General features: G+C 43.6%; 1 protein-coding gene across 2 annotated transcripts in view; it reads left to right on the forward strand.

The window, feature by feature from the left end:
• Positions 1 to 901: 901 nt before the first annotated feature.
• The window catches only part of EPB41L3 (erythrocyte membrane protein band 4.1 like 3), an 84607-nt gene continuing 63796 nt past the window's right edge, over positions 902 to 21712 (forward strand). For both annotated transcript variants that reach the window (XM_089894945.1, XM_089894944.1), the window contains exons 1-2: positions 902 to 1383; positions 4272 to 4469. In XM_089894945.1, coding sequence (XP_089751071.1) covers positions 1162 to 1383; positions 4272 to 4469 — 420 coding nt within the window. In that variant the 5' untranslated portion in view covers positions 902 to 1161. The remainder of the gene's footprint in view (positions 1384 to 4271; positions 4470 to 21712) is intronic.

The raw sequence follows: 21712 nt of genomic DNA on the forward strand, positions 1-21712 counted from the left end.
AAGGAAGTTATAAGGAGATGGCAGCTATATTTTAGGGCATCCTTTTTAGGATGTAAGAGCAGATTATTCTATGTCAGGATCTGTTGTTTGAGTTCCTGATGGGATATGAGATGGACAAGCTTCTTCAACACTCACGGGAAATAGGAGGGAACCAGGAAGAAGCCTTTGAGAGTGAACTTGTGATGAGCGGGAGAGGTGATGCTACCCGGCTTCCCTCCACCGTGGCCAGGGGTGGTCCAGTGCGGGACAGGTTCCTCAACACCGAAGAAGCCGCTGATGTACTGTGGTTACTCGTTCAAAAGGGAATAACAGGGACTTCCCTGGTGGCGCCGTGGTTAAGAATCCACCTGCCAATGCAGGGGACACGGGTACAAGCCCTGGTCTGGGAAGATCCCACGTGCCACAGAGCAACTAAGCCCGTGCGCCACAACTACTGAGCCTGTGCTCTAGAGCCCAAGAGCCACAGCTACTGAAGCCCACACGCCTAGAGCCCGTGCTGCGCAACAAGAGAAGCCACCGCAATGAGAAGCCCGCGCACCGCAACGAAGGATAGCCCCCGCTCGCTGCAAGTAGAGAAAGCCGCGTGCAGCAACAAAGACCCAACGCAGCCAAAAATAAATAAATAAATATATTTATTTAAGAAGAAAAGGGAATAACAGTTACGGGAAAATCACAGAGGGGGAGGGTGTTTGTTCGCAGAAGAATGGATGGATTCACGGGTGTGGCAGGGCAGAGCAGGGCCCCTGGGAAGGGGAAAGGGAATGAGAAAGAGCATCCGCTTCCATTACTAGATCATCATTGCCAGAGATTAAAATGTATCTCCAGCTGATTCAGAAAATTCATTTTTCTGAAATTAAACGTATCTAAGTTAGGTAATTATTATGATGGTAATGTCATTTCACAGTCATCTGTGGCAAAAATCTAATAGAGATAAAGCCTGTGATCGTTCCAAGTTAGCATTTACTACTAAATGTTCCTTTTGAGACGTCGACGGGCACCCGTCCTTGTGGTGAATTGGACAAGGCTGTTGTTAGGTATGTGTGGTGGGATCGTGTTTTGGTTCTTAGCGTTTCTCCATCATTCCTGTGCTGGTTTCCTTCAGCCGTTCACTGTAACCTCCCGTCTTTATTGCCTGCCTGGGGGAGGTCACGGCACCGAGTGATGGGCCCTTCCCGTTTTCTGCTTGCAGAACAATCGACCATGACAACCGAATCGGGATCAGACTTGGAATCGAAGCCGGAGCAGGAGGCCGAGCCCCAGGAGGGTCACGCGGGGGCACAGCTGGGGGCGCAGCCAGGAGCCGAGCCGGGCACTGAAGAGCAGCCCCGGGCACTGGAGCAGTTGGAGGAGGCGGCAGCGCACAGCACGCCCGTGAGGAAGGAGGTGAGCCTGGACCACCCCGCACTTGCGAGCATCCCCCCCACCCCCCCAGAACCCATGAAAGAATGTTTGCTGAGCTTTTCCAGGCTTTGCTCTGACCTTGGCCTCTTAGCACTAGAGGGAACCACCAGGGGTCATCTGCTTGGCCCCTTCTGGTCCTGGGCAGATGGAAAGTTAGGCTATTTTAAGGCTTTCAGTGAATGACATTCCACAGCCTTGCTTGGTGACGCCTTCCTTTGATGAAAGCATTTGAACTCACACTGAAACCTGGACTGCAGGTCAGTGGTTTTTGTCTGGGTTTACAGGGAGGCTAGACACTGCTCTGGCGGCTCTAATTATGCGACCGGTTGTTTATTTAAGCCTTGGGTTCAGAGCTCTTGTGATTTTTCCCTGGGGCCACTCTGACCCTAAGGTTGCCAGCTACTCATAGTGGGTGTTCATGCCTCTTTCCCCCTCCCGAGGACATGTCTATTTTCAACTCTGTTACCTAAACATGTTTAAGTTGTCATGGATATGTGATTATTCCTTTTAAAAGCTTTCCTACAAAATATAAAGCACGATTTATACCTGGGCCTTGAATGAATCCGTGTTTAAATTTCTTTGGCTTGAAACTTCAAACCTGGAATCAGCATGTTTTAGGGTCCCGACTCATGGGTTAAGGAAATCTGGGAGTCCCTACACATGGTTGACCTCTTACAGGTTGGAAGTATTTGTGTCAAGCCAGAAATTCTAGAAGATGTTAAGAGACATGAAGGAAGTGGCATGTCTTTGGAAAACACAACACATTGGTTTAGCCTTAAGCTACTATGTGTTTACAGCCTGATTATTTTATTTCTTTTCCCATGGTATTTAAGTTCCGCTTTTAAATGGCATAAAGAGTAATGTTTATTTTCATGCTCTGTAAATAGATGCTCTGTCTGATCTCAGACATTTTGTGCAGGGAGCTGGGGGTTGTCCTTCAACCTGTCAAACAGAATCAAAGGGACAGGTGCTGTCATTATGGTTTTCCTTTATCTTTTCTTTTTATGGAGATGTGGTGGTGGTAGTGTTTTGTTTGTTAATTTTCAGATCTTCAGAAATTTAAAGTTACTAGACTGGATTTTTCTCTCTTCTTTCCTCTTAACTCTGAAATGAAATAAACGTGAAAGTGGGGGAAATTGGAGAGAAGGAAGAGTTTCCATACCCAGATATGATTAGACATGTGTATTTAATAAATGGATTGACTTTCTGTAGTCAGACGTTTGAAACTAAAGAGGAGTGACTCGAAGCCACTGGAGGGAAAGGTGACTGGCAGCAGAGTCACGAGACTTTAGCCCTGCCTCCCCCCTGGTTATCTCAGTGGTCTCAGAACTCTTTTGAGTCCTCTGGACCTCAGCTTACTCATTTACAGAACGAAGAGATCAGAAAAGATCATTTTCTAAGATTCTTCCACTCTCAGATTCTCTCATTCACACCGGGTGCCCAGTTATGTTCGAGGTAGAATGAAGTGTGCTTTGGTATCTCGTGGTGATTAAAGCGTGGGCTTTGGCTGGATCTGGATTCCAGTTGACTAGTTTGGTGACCTTGAGAAAGCTGCAACTCTCAATATGGTCTTACTCTCCAGCCCGTGAACTTTAGCCACCAGGGTGGTGGTATATTCATGAGAGAGGAAATTTCGTGCTTATGTAAGGGGCCCAAACTGAGTTTCAAAACATATCTTCCTTTGGACTTTCAGAGTGTATTTGCAGACCATGGAAGCATGGAAGCTGTGGTCTGGCCCTTGGGTTGAATGTGCGTTGATGGTCATTTAATACATAGAAAAAGGGCAGAAAAAGAGTTGTTGGAGGGGAGTGCACAGGGAGGCTGCCAAGGGGACTGACTGAGGGGAGGACTTTATTGTTCATAGGATGTCCTCTGCAGTTCTGAGTCTAGCTTGGACTGGACTGTTGTGATTTGAAAGCAGATTAAAGCTTTTGGACAGATTTGATCTGTTCTTCTACTAGCTCATTACAGTGAAGGGGGAAGCAGACTTAAGGGATTACTTTGTAGTGAATTTCAGTGCTGCTGGCTTCATTGAATTGAGTTAGAGCTAAATCAAATATTTTAACAGTTGTGAAATTACTGAGAAGATTAATACTTGAATCTATGTAGGCCTTACAATTTAGAAGATACCTGGTATGTTTATGGGACAGTTATGGGTCATGGAATAAAGGAGGATCCAGTGAATGAAAGAAGCAGAATATATTAGGTTAAATCTTAGATGCTTTATTTGTTTTTAAGGCTTATACTACCCAGTGCCTTTTTTTTCCCCAACTGAAGTATAAATGCTGTGTTAGTTTCAGGTGTACAGCAAAGTGATTCACTTATACATGTATATACATATTCCTTTTCCGATTCTTTTCCATTATAGGTTGCTATAGATGATATAGTTCCCTGTGCTATACAGTAGGTCCTTGTTTATCTGTTTTATATATAGTAGTGTATCTTCGTTAATCCCAAACTCCTAATCTATCCTTCTACCACCCTTTCCCCTCCAGTAACCATAAGTCCTCTCACTGTGTCTGTGAAAGCCGATGCCTTTTAAAAAGTCAGGAGCCCACTTTTGTACCCTCCTTTGCTTAGTGGAATCTTGATGGCATTTGCTAAGAGCTTAGCACTGCTAATGTAAATCCTTGAGTCAAACTGAAATAAGGCCCTATGGGTACATTTAAACTGCAGAAGTTACTTAAGTGTAACTGTTAGCGTTATAAGTATTTGTATATGTATATCCATTCCTAATATCCTAATTCAGACATCCCTCATCCTTTAGGAAATAGGAAAGCCTGTTTCTAAAGGGTTCTGTTATTGCCTGAGCAATGCAATATTTATTTCCTGTCTTGCAGTGAAAACTGTCCATTGTTTGCTCTTCGCAGGTCACTGACAAGGACCAGGAGTTTGCCGCCGGACCTGCCAAACAGCCCGAATATCAGCAATTTGAAGACGATAAACTTTCCCAGAAATCATCTAGCAGCAAACTATCTCGATCTCCATTAAAGATTGTCAAAAAGCCTAAAAGCATGCAGTGCAAAGTGATACTTCTGGATGGATCAGAATATACCTGTGATGTAGAGGTAAATGTATATTTTAAAACTTTTTTTTGTCCCAGATATTGAGAGCTGGGAAATATTGCTGTAAAGCATACAAGACGCCTCTTTGTTTTTCCAGAACTCTGGAAAATTACTCAGACCCAGTTTCTAAACACAAAATTATTTCCAAAGTCTCTCACAGAGGATCAAATTACTGAAAATACTTATAAAGTCCCCAAAATGTTACAATCGAGAGAAAAATATGGTCTTTAAAAAAAAGAAGAAGAAGAAATCTCTAATACTTTCCATGGTAGGAAAAACATTTTGGAGGCCTTAGAAATCAAGTGTTCTTTAATATCCTGACTATGAGCTAACATTGAAATGAATTTTACCTTTTCTGTTTGCGTAACTTACGGCCAAGTTGTTAATTGGTAGAAACTTGGAGATTTCTGTATACAGGAGCGGTAGGAGGATTTGAACTGTGAATGTCCTTTTCTTGCTTGGAGAATGGGTAGTTTTTAAAATGCACGTGGTGGTGGGCATTGCAGCTCGAGTGTAAAGGGGTGTGCTCCTCTGTGTTTTCTTGTAAAGAAAACAAAAATTCTTCTGAGAGAAGGGGCAGGTGAGTAACTTTTGTCAGAGATGTTTGGCCAGACCAAGCTAACAAGTGACAGCGACACAGGCTGTTGAGAGTGGCGGCAATGGATGGTTGTTGAGCTCCCGGGTATCACGGGGACACAGGCTGGGCGTGAACTCTGGCCGGAGAATCAGGTCTGCCCTGTCCACCACCTACCGCGTCTTTTTCCCCCAGCTGGGAGGGAGCAGCTTGCTCTTTTTGCAAGTTGATTCCATTTCAGATTGAATATTTTCATTCAGAGAGCTACTCTCCTGCCTCCATCCCCTTGCCCTTGGTCCTACATGGGCATCGCACATCCCTCTGTGCCAGCCCCGCCCACCACATGCCTCCAGTGGTCCCCTCTTCTGCCCCGGGGTGCTGAGAGTCTGCTGGCTCCGCAGCCAGCGTACATCTGTGTGTGGTCATGCATTTCTGTTTCTCTTTTCTCAAGGCACAGCCAGCAGCAAGCCCACCTGATCCCCCATGGTCCACGTTCATTTGTCTCCTCTTTCTCTGCCTACAGCCCCCGTTTCATTCCTTATAGTTTGCATAATGCACTCATGCACCAGTGCTTTTCTTGGAACAGAAGATTTAAAGTCATTTCATGTTGATAACGTCATTTAGGGTGGGGGGTGGGTTATCAAATTATTACAGATTGCAGGGACGTAGAAAAAAAGTTTTAGATAAACTCTTAGATCAAAAGAGATTCAGTCTACCATATATTAATTTAGAGAATTTTTGTTATCCTATAACCTGACATATTAGTGGGTTACTACAGGGAATAAAATATGCGTTCTAAGGTTTGCAGTGCACAGGTCCATTTCTTGCATTTCGCTGGCTCTGATTTTGGCTAATTTCTTAGCCCAAGGTGTTCGATTATTGATTTAGATGTTTATTCTGGAAATGAGAAGATCCAATAATATACTTTTACCTGGGTTTTACTATGAAGCTTAAAGCACTTCTGTAACCTTTAGCGAGGTTGCATTTTTCCAGTGTGGATCTCCCTTCCGGAAAAATTCATCGAAGTCAAGAGGAGCTTTTTTCCTTAACTTGGAGGCAAGTCTTTCTACCGATTGTATTTATGTAATGGGATAAATAGGGTTCCCTGGCAGTCCTCTAGTCACGACTACCAGAGTTTTCTAAAGAACAGTCTAGAAGAAAGTTGATAGTGTTTCCTGTAGGGAGAATAAATGCCTCAGGGCTGACCCCAGTGCACGTCATGCTGATCCTTTTGCTAAATTTATTTTATATCCCGTGCTTCAGATTCATTCCAGCTAATCTGTGTTTTTCAGTACAGCGTTTTTGGTTTGTAATTAACTCTGGGTACCATTCAGTGTTACTTTTAATGTCACTGTGAAGACTGTGAGTGGCATGGCAATGTTGGTCAGCTATTTTCTTTTATAATAAGGTATTTTTATGAATTGGACAGATTCTTAAGAGTAACTTTTTTTCTGGGACACACAAATCCTTGTCAGCAGAATATTCTCAGTGTCACAGCAGAAGAAGGTGTGGCCGCTACTGACATCCTGACAGCCATGGAGAAGATGGAGAAACATGGAGATGCTAAAGTGAAATGGGTTTGTCTGTCACCTACTAGCTGGATAAGAAAAATGGGTCGTGAATCGGTGACGTGGTTCTCAAGGTGGCAATGAGATGCTAGTTGAAAAAGCAGATTCAAAATGCTGGACTTCCCTGGTGGCACAGTGGTTAAGAATCCGCCTGCCAATTCAGGGGACATGGGTTCAATCCCTGGGCTGGGAAGATCCCACATGCCGTGGAGCAACTAAGCCTGTGCGCCACAACTACTGAGCCTGCGCTCTAGAGCCCACGAGCCACAACTGTTGAGCCCACGTGCCACAACTACTGAAGCCCGTGCGCCTAGGGCCCGTGCTCTGCAACCAGAGAAGCCACTGCAAGGAGAAGCCCGCACACCGCAACGAAGAGTAGCCCCCGCTCTCTGCAACTAGAGAAAACCCGCACGCAGCAAAGAAGACCCAACGCACCAAAAAAAAACAAAACAAAAACAAAATGCCTCTGCTTTTAGATACAAACTATGAAAAGTAAAGCTTTGCTGGCGAGGTACACGGGGTCTAGCAGGTAAACAGAGGTTGAAAAACATTGTCCTAGAGAAGGTGTCCTTCAGCCTTTACTCTCCTCAAAACTGAGCTGTTAACTGAATCTTGGGTGAAGGCACAGCACACACGCAAAAACAGCTCGACAACTTTTTTAAGTGATAAGGGCTTTGGAAGCAAGGAACAGCCCATGTGTCAGAACCCAGGTTTCTTAAATGGATGGTGTGGACACTGAAGCAAAGTAGCAAGATAACATTTCGCAGGAGGGGAGGTAAAACTTCTCTCCGTTTTTAAAGATCAAGTGCAAAACAGAAATAGGTTTGGAGGAAGGGCCAGGCAGACTTAGTAACAGTTCGGGTGAAACTCAGCTTTGGGTTTAAGGTGATTACAAACCCAGCAGGAACCAGCAGTGCAGTGTGGCTGTCAGGAATGTTCTGGAAATCACAGGCTGCTTCCCGGGAGTGTAGTGTCTAGTTTGTGGAAGGCAGTGAGTAGTCCCCGTTCCCCTGCTGGGAGGTCCCATTTGTGTAATTCACACGTGATACACATGCTCCAGAGCCACCAGACTGGGGAGTGATTTCAAGGAACTTCTTAAATCTTCTGAACCTCATTTTCCTCACCAGGAAAATAGGGGTGAAATAAGGCATTGTTGGGAAGATGAAAGCAGATAACTGATTTACACTCTCTGGGATGTAGCAGATTCTTGATAAATGGTATCAGTTTAACAACGATAATAGCAGTGAACTCCAACTTAAGCTTATTCAGCAGAGAATTACAGGATGGTGAGTAGTTTGAAACCTTCCCATGCGAAATGATTCGAGAAAGAATGTGTTGAAGATGGAAAAAAGGTTAGGAGGAGACAGGATAGCTACTTCCAGTTACTTGGAAGGGTTGTCATTGAACGTCATAACATTTTTTAACGTATAGGAAGTAAAACTTAGGAAGAAGTTACAGGAAGTCAGATTTTCAATAAGCAGAGAAAGAATGTTTTAAAGTGGTCATTGTCAACCTCGTGATGATGTGTGCTCTGCTGTTGGGATTCCAGCAGAAAGCACAGGTGCATCTCTGGTAACCAGCAGCTCCTGGGTGTAATCTCAGACCCAGTGGCGTCTCATACCCCTTCCTGCTCTAAGATCCCGGAGAGAAGAGGCACCAAGCTCTGAAGGAAGAAGCAGGATGGCCTCCACGACCCCTGCCCCCAACATGTGTGGTTGTGAATTAGGAACAGGATGCGGGAGACAATAACAGGCATAACGTTTGTTGCATTGAATAAGGCATCAAAAAAGGCATTTTATTTTAATGAACTCTCTATGCCTAGCTGTTATTCCCCTGTGGCTTATTTTATGCCTTCATTATAGTTCTCTTTTCTTTTGAAAGCACAAGGTAGCATTTCCCCTTGCCCAGAAGTGCTACAGCGGTAGAAAGCCAGGACCCTGAAAAGCAAGACACAAGAAGCAGTTGCTTTCTGAGAGCAGTGACTGGACACTGATTAAGTCTGCAATTCCTGCCCCCGGTGTTCTGATGGGAGGACCTTACCGATTGTCCTGGAGTTTTCGAATTTCCCTCTAGCAATAGGCTTAGATCATTGTGGCATTCAGTGTTTTTCCATTTGAGAGATGTTTTTCCTCAGTAATTTTTTTTCAAACTCTCAGTCTTGATTATCTAAAATATAAAAAGATCTTGCAGGACTTTCCTGGTGACACAGTGGTTAAGAATCCGCCTGCCAGTGCAGGGGACACGGGTTCGAGCCCTGGTCCAGGAAGATCCCACATGCCTCAGAGCACCTAAGCCCGTGCGCCACAACTACTGAGCCTGCGCCCTAGATCCCACGAGCCACAACTACTGAAACCCACGTGCCACAACTACTGAAGCCCTTGAGCCTAGAGCCCATACTCCGCAACAAGAGAAGCCACCGCAATGAGAGAAGCCCGCACACCACAACAAAGAGCAGCCCCTACTCGCCTCAACTTAGAGAAAGCCCGTGCACAGCAATGAAGACCCAACGCAGCCAAAAATAAATAAAATAAATAAACTAATTAAAAAAGAAAAAAGATCTAACTATGAGTAAAATACAAGAAAGGGTCTTAACAATAAGTAATTTGATATACACGTTTGGGCAATGTTTGCAGCTACCGGATTGTCACATCCGCCAGCATAATCGCTAATACTGCTGTTCCCTTGTCATTTTTACTGGACCATTAGAAAATGCAGGCTACTTCCTATGGCCAGTTTGTCATCATCGTTGCTGTTTATTTCTTGAACATGAATTTCAAAAGAGAAAATAAAAGTACCCCTTCACAGCAGCAGTGGAAGCAGTGCTTACCATGTTTATTTCACGTTTATTTCAATCCCGTTACTTCTGGGTTCCTGGACTCATCTGAGTCTGATTAGAGTATGATGAATTTCCTGATGACCATCCAGTTAGAAATGTTTCATTCCTATCTAGTCTGATATGGTTTTAGGAAAATAAGTCAGACAGGATTTGAAATCCGAGTCCATATTTCCTAATATAGGTGTGCTGCTGCACATAGAAACATCTTAAGCCATTTTTGGGTGTCGTTTGGTTTGTTCTCCACAAGAAACCTAACCAGTGGAGGAGGCTTGAGCATAACTGCAAAAGAGACGGAAGGTGGACCAGGTGTTTCTCACAAGGTTCCACCCTGTTTCTCTGTGTGCGGGGACCTGGGCTGTCTCTCCTGAGCCCCGCACATTGCCGTTTTAGTAGTGAGCGAGACTCAGTGCTTCTGAGCCCCAGGTAACCCCACGTGGGCCTGGAACTCCAGGGGAAGTGCCAGTGACTCAGCCACGCTGGAGAGACCCTTGCATCCAGATTGGGGCAAATCTAAAAGCTACTCAAGTGCAGCAGTAAAACCTTAAAAGCCTGTCCCACCCCCTCCCTCAGGTTTGGCTGTGTCCAGAGGCCTGCTGGTTGATGGGCTCCATGACTGAGTACCATTCAGATCCTGCCGGAATCGGAGAAACGGTGGCGTTCACTCCAAAAAGCACTTCTTGATACCACCTAGAGATGCTTCCAAGGGGCCAGAGAGAAGGGAATTTATGGCACTCCGTCCCCTAAATGTGCTTGTGTCACCTTTTGACTACTGGTCAGGGAGGGACTGTTTAAAAAATCTCTAAATGCTCTGCCTTGCCCGTGATGCAATTAGCGTTTCAAGTCATACTTCTGTTTCTTGTATTCCACTAACTGGGATTTGGTTGGAAAAACGAAATCAGTGTCTGAGTGTTCCAGCTTCTCTAGGTTACATGATTAAAATGCCTTACGATCCCTTTAGAAGTTCTTGACTAGACAGCAGATAGAATTGCCATAATCCAGAAAGTTGAATAGAACACCTGTTGCCTTTCATGGATTATAAGAAATAGTAATTGTAAAAAATTCACAATAAGAATTTTTGTTATTGCAAGTATTGTTCTTTCAACAACTACATAAGTCGGAGGTTTTGATTCTGTGTAATTGTATAAATTACGATTTAACCTCTCAGTGGGTCTGTGCTCAACTTTATGTCTTTACTACATCAGACCATCTGCCACGTGCTGTAACCGAGTGGCCCAGTCCTGCAGCAGCAGCTTTCCTGCCTGAAGATCAGTGCCCCCCGGGGACTCCCGACCATGGCAGGGCTTTAATTAACTCGGTTCCCTTGTGTGATGACTCTTTGGTGCAACCATAGGAAGAGTTACACACAAGGACAGTTAAAAGGCACCTGCTTATTTACCTGACATAGTCAATGTTCAGCCTTCCCAAGGTGTTCAGATATGACCTCGTGAAGGTTTGATTAAGAAAAACAAACCCTTTTACTAAAATTGTTAAAACTTTTCTCCTGGTTTTCATTTTCAAAAAGTAACAGACTGATAATCCCTCATGAGTGCAGGCATGGTCTAGTAAACACCCTACATAGTATGAAGGTTAAAAACAAGTATAACCGGCTTCCCTGGTGGCGCAGTGGTTGAGAGTCCGCCTGCCAATGCAGGGGACATGGGTTCGTGCCCCGGTCCGGGAGGATCCCATGTGCCGCGGAGCGGCTGGGCCCGTGAGCCATGGCCGCTGAGCCTGCGCGTCCGGAGCCTGTGCTTCGCAATGGGAGAGGCCACAACAGTGAGAGGCCCACGTACCGCAAAAAAACCCACAAGTATATTTGTCGAGAAATAAAACTAGTAAAACCCTGAGGCATATCACATACCGTGGGTTATGTTTTGGAAGCTGAGTGAATTTGAACCTGAGTGCGCACTGGGGTGATTGTTTACCAAAGGTAATAATCCCTGGGGAGTTCTTTTTGACTTCACTCTCAGTTGTCAAATGGAGTGAAGGCCCGATGGGAGATTTGTTTTCCAGGTGTTAAGATTTCTGACGTGCAGTGCCGAAACCCCAGGTTTGCTTTTTCACTCCACTGTTCCCTTAACTCTTGACTTTCTCGTTGTATTTTCCAACTACTTTGTGTTGCTGATTTGATGAAATGAACTTCCGTGCTCTGCATTCAGGCAGAGGGGCTTCATAAGCGAAATGTGCATGGATAGTTTTACCTGTTCCAGTGTGCAGTGTCTTATTTATCTTTGTCCTTCGTATAACATGGTGGTTGACTTTCACGGAGTAGGTATTCATTACCTATTTGGTGAAGAAAGCAATCTTCCAGGTTTAAGACTAATCCAAGTTTTCTAGTTCTCACCATCGTGTGATTTAACTTTGAGGTTTTACTTGATATTTTTATATCTAGTTGACTTGCTTAAAATTTGCCTCCTTCAGCATCTTCCCCCTCTGAGAGTTTTCACATGTGCTCTAGAAAAAAATCTTTTAACTTCCTTTACTCTGTTTGTGGCCTTAGGCGACGATGGATCAGCCACTGACACCTTCCCCTGGGCTCAGCGGAGGAGGGTCCTGCGCTCTCGTGGCTGCTTCTCCAGAAATATGTCCCCTTAGCACACTTGGGTTCAGGCTTAACTTGAGGTTTGGGGAAAGAGCATATAAAAGACAGAATTACCTGTTAGTGTGTGGAAATGTAACAGATTTCCATATATTAGTTTTGTGTCCAGCAACTTGACCAAATTCACTGATGAACTTTAGTAGTTGTCTGGTGGCATCTTTAGGATTTTCTGTCTGTAGCATCATGTCATCTGCACTCAGTGACAGTTTTATTTCTTCTTTTCCAATTTGGATTCCTTTTATTTCTTTTTCTTCTCTCATTTCTGTGGCTAGGACTTCCAAAACTATGTTGAATAAACGTGGCAAGAGTAGGCACCCTTGTTTTGTTCCTGATCTTTGGGGGAAAAAAAAGAATACGTTGTTACTCCAAGTGCTATTCTTAGGTGCGAAGGACTGAAACCCTGCTCCTGAGTTCCTAATCAGCGTCACCCTGCCTGGCACCATTCTGCTTCACATGCCAGGTGCCAGCTCGTGTCCACTCTAACTCAGCCATAGCCCCAGAAGCAAGGGAAGTTCTTCCCTGCTTTAGTCCAAGGCATTTCTCATTCCCCAGCTTGTTGGACGGCAGCCGATCCCTCATATAGCGACCACAGCCTCGCATTCACACAGGGCCAAGCCGGACAGGAGTCTCTGCCACCAGTGAGCTTCTTCAGCCTCCTTCCTAGAACTGGACCTTTATTACAGCTTCCAAAAATCTCTTAAGGTGTTGTCTCCACCAGGCACCTCATTCAGATCTCTGTATTTTCTTGAGGACGTTGATCAATTTGTACGTGGCAGGCACCGAAATAGTTTTTAACAAGGGAGCGCATCATTCAAGTTTTAATTATGATTTGTCTTAATGAACCTTCTTTTTTCTTGTTTACAACAGTTCCAGTCCCTAGAACTAACATCACACAGTGTGCAAAAGATGCCAAGGAGTTTTACTAATTTTGCAGAGGCTTTGATATAAAGTATTTCTTGAGGGCCTGTTATGTGCCAGGCACTGAAAACCAAGAGAGACAAAGACTTCAGGCTTAGATAGGGCATTGTCTTACTCATAGGGTCCACAGTCTTAGATCTGGAAGGGACATTGGAGATAACTTTGTCTCCTACCTCATTTCACTGAAGAAGAAATAGGCCCAGAGCAGTTCATGGTGTGCCAGCGGACACACAGCCCAGAAAGGGCCGAGAAGGGCTAGAACCCACATCTCCTACCCTCTGCTCCAGAACGCTCTTTACTGGGGGCATCAAAACATACAAAGTCTGTAGCAGCAGACAGAACAAACCGAAATACAGTATTTACTGCCAGCATGGACTTGTGAAATAGTAGGACACAAAGAGAAATAGAAGGAGAAAGATCTGCTTTTCAAATTATTTAATAATGTATTTAACTATCTACTTTAGTGTTAATTCTGTGAGCATTTGACATCAAATGGACCAGTTTTTCTAAATTTTGTGATGAAACTTTCAAGTTCTACTTATGTTTTTATATTAGTTAATGCATGTAGTTTGGGGGTAAGGAGAAGGAAGTGAGGCCACACTGGGCTTCCTCCTCTGTTCACTTTCTCATCTCCTTTCCTTCTCCCCACCTTCACCCCTACATCCTTCTCTCTCCTCCCCTCCCCTCTGCTGGCAGCAGGAAGCAGACACGCTAAAGGGGCTCTCCTTTTAATAAATGGTGCAACTTGACTCTGGCCTGAAGTGGTGTAATTAGGCCTCCTCCCTGGAAACAAAAGGGCCCTGAGGTTACGGGCAGATCTTATCCAGGAGACAGATTGAGTCAGTGGAAACAATGTTACCTTCTCAAGACTTCTTAAACCTAATTTCACAAAAAGATTGCCAAGGCTTTGCTTTCGGCTGTACTATCATGAAATAAGATACTCTGTGAGGTGCATGCACCCTTATGTTCATAGAAGTACTGTTTATAGCAGCCAAGACATGGAAACAACCTAAGTGTGTCCATTGACAGATGAATGGATAAAGAAGATGTGGTATTTATATACAAAGGAATACTTACTCAGCCATAAAAAAAAATGAAATGATGCCATTTGCAGCAACATGGATGGACCTAGAGATGATCATACTAAGTGAAGTAAGCCAGACAAAGACAAATATCGTATAATATCACTTATTTGTGGAATCTAAAAAAAAATGATACAAATGAACATTTACAAAGCAGAGAGAGAATCACAGACATAGAAAACAAACATGGTTACCAAAGGGGAAAGGGGGGAGGGATAAATTAGGAGTTTGGGATTAAAATATACACACTGCTGTATATAAAATAGATAACCAACAAGGACCTACTGTTTAGCACGATGAACTATATTCAATATCTTGTAATAATCTGTAACGGAAAAGAACCTGGAAAAAAATATATATGTTTATATATGTGTGTGTGTGTGTGTGTGTGTGTGTGTATACACGTAACTGAATCACTTTGCTGTACACCAGAAACTAACACAACACTGTAAATCAGCTATACTTCAATTAAAAAAAAAGAAAAGATACTCTATGAAGAGTAGAAAAACAATAATATTTTGAGTAAGAAGGGGAAAACAGCTGGGGAGGTATGATGCAGAAGCTCTTCAAAGTGGGGAAGGGAACAGAGTTCCAGGCTTGACTCCCCTCCCTGCCTTAACACAGGATGACTTGAAGCAAGTTGTACGGCTGTTACACCATCCTGCTCAAAGTGGAAAGGCAAGCCTGAACTGGGGCCATAGTCTCCATGCCTTCTGGAGAGAAACAGTTTTCACCAGTGATTTTTTTTCTAATTTTCCTGATCAATTGCCACTTCATTTCATAATTACAGCATTTCCCCCGTAAAAGACAGGTTGTAATTTTCAAGATAATAGCATCTCCCTTTAGTTAGCATTTAAATAGATGCCTTTCTTTTCACAGACGATGTCTTGGCTCTGCAGGAAGTTTAGGAAGAAGACCACTGGTATCGGCTACAAGATGGGAAAATCATTTCAAAGTTAGTTAATAACCTGAGAAGATCTCTACATGGTGGATCATCTCTTGAATTTGATATTACCTTTTTTATTGTTGTTACCTTCAATTTCAGAGGCGGGTGTCTTTGACCTTGTCTCAAAATTCCGCCGCCTACGAACAGCGCCCATGACCTCTTTGACTACAGAGCTGAAGTCTTGTAGAATCACAGGTTCTTAGGGTCAGAGGAGGGCGTGAACTCTAGTTCAGTCCTGCAAAATATGTACATGGTGTGTGTGTACACACACATTCCAACAAAATACAGAGGTAGTTTCAGGAAGCCTGGAGGACAGTGTGATGTTGAGGCCCTGTTGTAGGGACACGGTGAAATAGTTACAGAGAACCAGCTTGCACATACTTACTGGCATCCACGCACCAGCTGATCTGGTCTAAAAGGGAAGCGCACACAGGCAGCAGTTAGCGTCAGGATTTAGCTGCCACCGACGCCTTATGGTCCAGTGTCTCATTGGCACAAGAAAGGTGGTGAATACGGACTTCTTAGTTTGAAAAATGTTGTGACTTAAAAGGAGATATTAAACTGCACTCATGAATACCTTTTGTGGTATTCCTATGATCATGTTAATGTCTATAGCAAAGGAAGTAGGGAATATCCATCCTAGTGATATTTCAGCCCAGTCTTCCTGCTGTTTGGATATGGCAAATAAATAACAGGAGATGGGGAAGTCAATGAGGAAATACGGAGAGGGAAAAGCTCTGCTAAAATGTTACCTAGTGAAACTGAAGAGCTTCCTTCCCTGCTTTTTTGTTAGTAACACATATGCCATGACTGACATTTATTGGCCATAAACTAATAAATTACCTTGACCAGTCTGGGCACTTATTTCGAGGCTAATAGTGTATTAGCTTTAAATGCAAGCTTCCTTTGGGGATATCGATACATGGAAAAGGTATTATTAATCATTCTTGCCAAGGTTTTATATTTTCCTTCTATTTACTGATTCTCTCAAGGTTTCTGTACCAGACAGACATGCTCAGATCATCTATAGTTGCTCCAGTAAACAGAGGGCCATTTAAAAATTAAAATTAATTTAAAATTGGATACAGCTGTGTCAAATTTTTAACTTTCTTAAATAGCTGGGGACTTCTGCTAAGACACTTGTTCTGTCAGTTTCTTTTTAAATTTTTATTGAAATATTGTTGCTTTATAATGTGTTAGTTTCAGGCATACAACAAAGTGATTCACTTATACATATATTGATATATATGTATATATATTCTTTTTTAGATTCTTTTCCATTATAGATTATTACAACATATTGAATGTAGTTCGCTGTGCTATACAGTAGGTCCTTGCCCTGTCAGTTTTTATGCTGCAGTGCTCGAAATATGCTGCACTGCTCGAAATATGTCCATGAAAGAATAGTGGAAATGTTGAACTCTAATTTTAGTTTTAATCCCTTCATCCAGCAGTGGAACCGGCATGTAGTGTTTTAGTAAAAAGGATCACTCACACCCAGGCTTTTACAAATGTGTTTATGAAACTCATAATGTACAGGTGTCTTAATAATTGAATATATATCAAGGTATCACGAATCAAGGCAGACCAGAGAGTTGTTGTACAGTAGAATACGTTTTCTCAGTTGACTCTCTAAAAAAGTGAATTAAAAAAATTTTTTTTAAATTTATTTCTTTTATTTATTTCTTTTTGGCTGTGTTGGGTCTTCATTGCTGCGCGTGGGCTTTCTCTAGTTGCAGCGAGCGGGGCCTACTCTTCATTGAGGTGCACAGGCTTCTCACTGTGGTGGCTTCTCTTGTTGCGGAGCATGGGCTCTAGGCGCGCGGGCTTCAGTAGTTGTGTCACGTGGGCTCAGTAGTTGTGGCTTGCGGGCTCTAGAGAGCAGGCTCAGTAGTTGTGGCGCACAGGCTTAGCTGCTCTGCGGCATGTGGGATCCTCCCGGACCAGGGCTCGAACCCGTGTCTCCTGCATTGGCAGGCGGGTTCTTAACCACTGCGCCACCAGGGAAGCCCAAGAATTGACTTTTGAGCCTAAGGATATTAAACTGTGGGAGGCGGTATGTGATAGTAGCACCAGCCTGGGTGGCATCTTGGCTTGCCATTTGTTTGTAATGTAGGTCCCTGGTGGACCTACAGTGACTGGCTAATTTGAAAGGCTCGCTAACCTTATGGAACTTTCACGCTATAAAGCATAAGGCAGATCCTTCTGGGCCTTGTCTCTAAGAATATAAATATAAAAGACTCTGTATAGAGAGTGGTAGGTTTTTAACATAGAAACAGAGTCATAGCTTCATACATTTTAGAGGTTTGCTTTTATCCTTCAATAGGTAAATGGATAAATAAACTGTGTTAGGACCCAGACAATGGAATAGTATTCAGCACTATAAAGAAATGAGCTGTGAAGCCATGAAAAGATGCGGAGGAACCTTAAATGCATGTTGCTAAGTGTAAGAAGCCAATCTGAGAAAGGCTGCATACTGTATGATGCCGATGCCATCTACTCTGGGACATTCTGGAAAAGGCAAAACTATGGAGACAGTAAAAAGATGAGTGGTTGCCAGGGCTTGGGTCGGAGGAGGGAGGGATGGATTGGTTGAGCACAGGATGTTTCAGGCAGTGCAGATTCTCTGTAGGATACTGTCGATACAATGCTGTTATTATACATTTGTCCATGCCCATAGAATGTACAACACCAAGGGTGAACTGTAATGCAGACTAGGAGCTTAGGGTGTGTTATGTGTCAGTGTAAGTTCATTAATGGTAATAAATGTACCTGGTGGGGGACGTTGATGATGGGGGAGGCTGGGCACAGGTGTATATGTGAGCCGGGGGTATGTGGGAAATTGCTGTACCTTCCCCTCAGTTTTGCTGCAAACCTAAAACTGCTCTAAAAATGTTAAGTCTTTTCAACAACAACAGCAAAACCACAGGATCGTAGCCTCCACACTGTTTAGAGACTTCCTCTTATCACCTAATAGTATATTAGACACTGGAAAGTATTTCTTAAACGCAAGAAAGTGAATTTCATCTTGACTCTCCCTTTCTAGAGTTTTTTCCCCAACCTGGAAAGAATATTATCAGTACTTCCATATCAGCTAATCATTCATCTGACAGTTCGGGAAATGCTGAATGATCGTATTAAATAGGAACAGGAGGTAACTGTGCTTGTGTTTAAGATTTAACACCCATTTACCTAGAAGCTTGCTAGGACTAAGACACTGAGCTAGAAAACAGGAAATTTGCTTTTCTCACACTGTCCGGCTTACACCTGCTGAGATCAGACAGAAGATGCAGCTAAGGGTCTGTTGCTGTTGTGTCAGAAGCAGTAGGTGTTTAACAAGCCTGAATATATACTGAAAATAATTATACACACCCCATTTCTGGCTTTCAGTGCTAGCTTCTTTTCCTGAGCAGACTCCCACTTCATGATGAGTGAGGAGGCAGTGGTCCTTGGCTTCGGTGATGAACTCCTCGAGGTGTGTAGGAAAGTATTAGAGGAGGGGTCTGACGAGGTCACACTGCTTTTCCTTCACGCTCGTTCCCTTCAGAAGTCCCTTAATGGTCTTTCTAGTTCCACTAAGCCTTGATTCTTTGTATTTTCCAGTTTCTTTCATAGCAACTCTGAGTAGTGTATTCGAAGAGGCTTCTTTACTATTCGGTTTTAAGTGTCTTACAAAGTGCAGGTCATCCTATATTTGCCCTTGTGTAGCAAGTAGAGAATAGGGGAGTCTTTGACTCTTACCCTATTAGGAGTTTTGTGATGTGCTGGGTTTTAATAAAATAACTAGGGACACAATAGGAGCCACTCAGAAAAAGGAAAGAGTTGGAAATCTACTCAGCTCACTTCCATTTCATGCTGGGACGGATCCTCTGCTATTGTAGAGAGCTTTCTTGCCTGAAGAAATTGGGAGTGGCTGTTTGAGGCACGTTTCTTGGATTCTTCTTTCTTTTTTAGGATCTAGGTTTTGAAATAGGGCTGATGTATAAAAAGCATGACTCCAGAGCTTTAGCTGTCTGTAAATACTTCCTTACAAGCAAAGATTCCTCAACAGTGGTTCATGCTGTTAAAAATGGTGAGTACGTGTCCAATCACTTTTTGGCAGATAGATATTTATTATTAGAATATGTTGGCTGACTTTCCCTGCAGTGATATTTAAGTCAAGCGGCATTCCCTTATTTACTTATTTTTATATTTCCAGAATAATTCTAATTACACTCAGGATATTTACATAATTCTCTTTAGAATTTGGGCAGATAAGGAGATGTGAAAAGCACACAGGGAGAATTTGAAATGTCAGGAGCAGCTGAGGCTGGAAAGGAAGACCAAGGGCCCATGAGGGAGGATGGGCTTGACTTGCTAACAAAGTTGGGTATCGTTTGTATATGTTGGTTTCCTACTGCTGTGTGACAAATTACCATAAACTTAGAGGCGTAAAACAACACGTATTTATCATCTCACATTTTTTGGCTAGTCCTCTGCCCAGGGTCTTATAGAGCAGAAATCATGTTGTGCACTGGTTACATCTTCGTCTGGAGGCTGGTCTAGGGAAAGATGCATTTTCATGCTTTTTGATGCTGTTGGTAGAATGTATTTCCTCCTGGTTGTAGGACTGAGGTCCCCACTGTCTTGGTGGCTGTCAGCTGGGGACCACGTGGGGCTCCTGAGTTGGCTGTCCAGTCTGTGAGTCTCCCTCCATCTTGGCAACAGAGAACCTCACTCACCTTAGAGCCCTCTACGTCAGATCTCTCTGCCAACCCCACTTCTGCTATGAGCTGGAGAAAACTCTCCACTTTTAAGGGCTCAGGCCTGATTAGGTCAGGACTACCTGGATAATGTCCCTATCATAAGGTCAGCTGTGCCAGCTAATGTAACCTAATCATTAGATTAAAGTAAGATCCACTCTATCCGTAGTCCCAGGGATCATGTGGGGTGTGTACACCAGGGAGAGGAGAAATCACAATAGGTGATGGGGTGCTTCTGAGGGGAGCTATTTGGCCATTTGTGTTTTGAAAATGTACTTCTACTAAAGTGGGACAGAGGGAAGAGAATGGATTTTAAAGAACTGTCCTGAAAATGAGCAAACTTGATTAATTGGATGGGTGAGCAGGGATGCTGGTAGTGGAAGAGACAGTAACTGATAATGGCGTCCACATTTATAGAATACAGTATAAGAAGAAAAGTTTGTGGGGGAAGATAGGGAATCTAATTTAAACCTATTGAACTTAGGGTGCTTGGAATATGAAAGTAGCAATCTGCTTTTGCAATTGGATACATTGTTTGGCCTTTGGAAGAGAAGTCAGGCTGGTAGGCTCTGTGGGAGCCAGTATCTCTCACACTGATTCACATGCACGAGTGAATGAGATCGTGCAGACGGCCAGTGAATGAGTGCAAAGAGCATTAACAGCAGAGCTCTGGGCAACACTCATGCTTAGAGTTGGGGTGGGGAGTGCACCCCAGCTTAGGAACCGGGCGTGCCTGACCCCATGGGGACATTACAGCAGTGATTATGGTCGAGTGGGTCTCCTTCAAACAGATCCAAGAGACAATCTACACAGGCCAGCGTTCCCAGTATCATTTTCTAACTGCCATCAAGGCGTGGCACTATTGAATGTAGAAAACAGGAGGCCAGGGATTGCTGCAGGTGCTGTCCACCGAGAAATAATTTAGCGTCGTTCATTGTGATGGATTCTCGTGCCACCCTTTTATTTCTTTAGTCGGGCTTTTTGCTGTCTTTTGTACATTAGAATTTCAGTTATACAAAGTGTTAAGAACCGTAACATTAATATTTCCTGTAAGGAACGACTGATCCCTGTTTCTTGGAACAATGTAAGAAGGCCGTTAGGACTAATTTTTCATTAGCATGCTGTGTCATCGTGATCTTTAAGTAACTGTGAAGGGGTGGTGTATCCGGAAAGTTTTCTTGAACGTTTTAATCTCAAATTAGAAAACAATACGCACCCCCCCACCCCCATACATAGCCGCCCGCAGTTTTCCAGTTCGGGGGCTGTGGTCACGCCCTGCTGTTCATTCAGGAAATACCACCCCCTTCCCCACCCTCCGCCTCCTTCGGGTCCGGGGCCGAGGGGCATCTAGTGCTGAGCCCCGGGTTCCCTCTCTCGACGGCCGAAAAGCCAAGGTCTCTTTTTCTCTTCAATTTTGTGGGTTGTATTGACCAGCCAGAACACTTTCAAGTTTTTGTTTCTTCTAGAAGAGGTCACAGATTCTAAGTTATGGGATCTTTTTGTTGGAACACATCACACTTCCATCGAGAACGTTAGCTTCCTATATATAACCTGGTGCGATTTCCCTTGTCAGATGACTATTGTGGGTATTTTATTTCTAGATAAATGGAATTTGGGTCTTCCGTTTGTTTCTCCTGCCAAGACCAATCTGTTTTGTTGGTGTTGCCTAGTGACTGTTTTCTGCAGTTCGGGTCCAGGATGTCTCTACAAATGGCAATTTTAAATGGCCGGGTTAGGTATTAATTCATGAAAGGCTTTGATCAGTGGGGGTTTCTTCTCGTTGACAAACAAGACATCTCGGCTGTGTCGGACATGTGACAGACAGCTGTGTTTAGCCGGTATGCACATTTGGGGTCATTTTCTAATACGGGTGAAAGAAATTCTGATCTCGAAGTCATATTTACACTTCGAAATGCACCTCATTCGCCCCGCGGCTCTGTGTAGGCATGAGCGATGGTATGTGGACGTACAGCCGGCACAA

The sequence above is a fragment of the Delphinapterus leucas genome, chromosome 14 (assembly GCF_059928025.1).
Source record: "Delphinapterus leucas isolate spDelLeu-1000000601 "Yukka" chromosome 14, BTC_Dleu_Yukka2, whole genome shotgun sequence".
Classification (NCBI taxonomy): domain Eukaryota; kingdom Metazoa; phylum Chordata; class Mammalia; order Artiodactyla; family Monodontidae; genus Delphinapterus; species Delphinapterus leucas.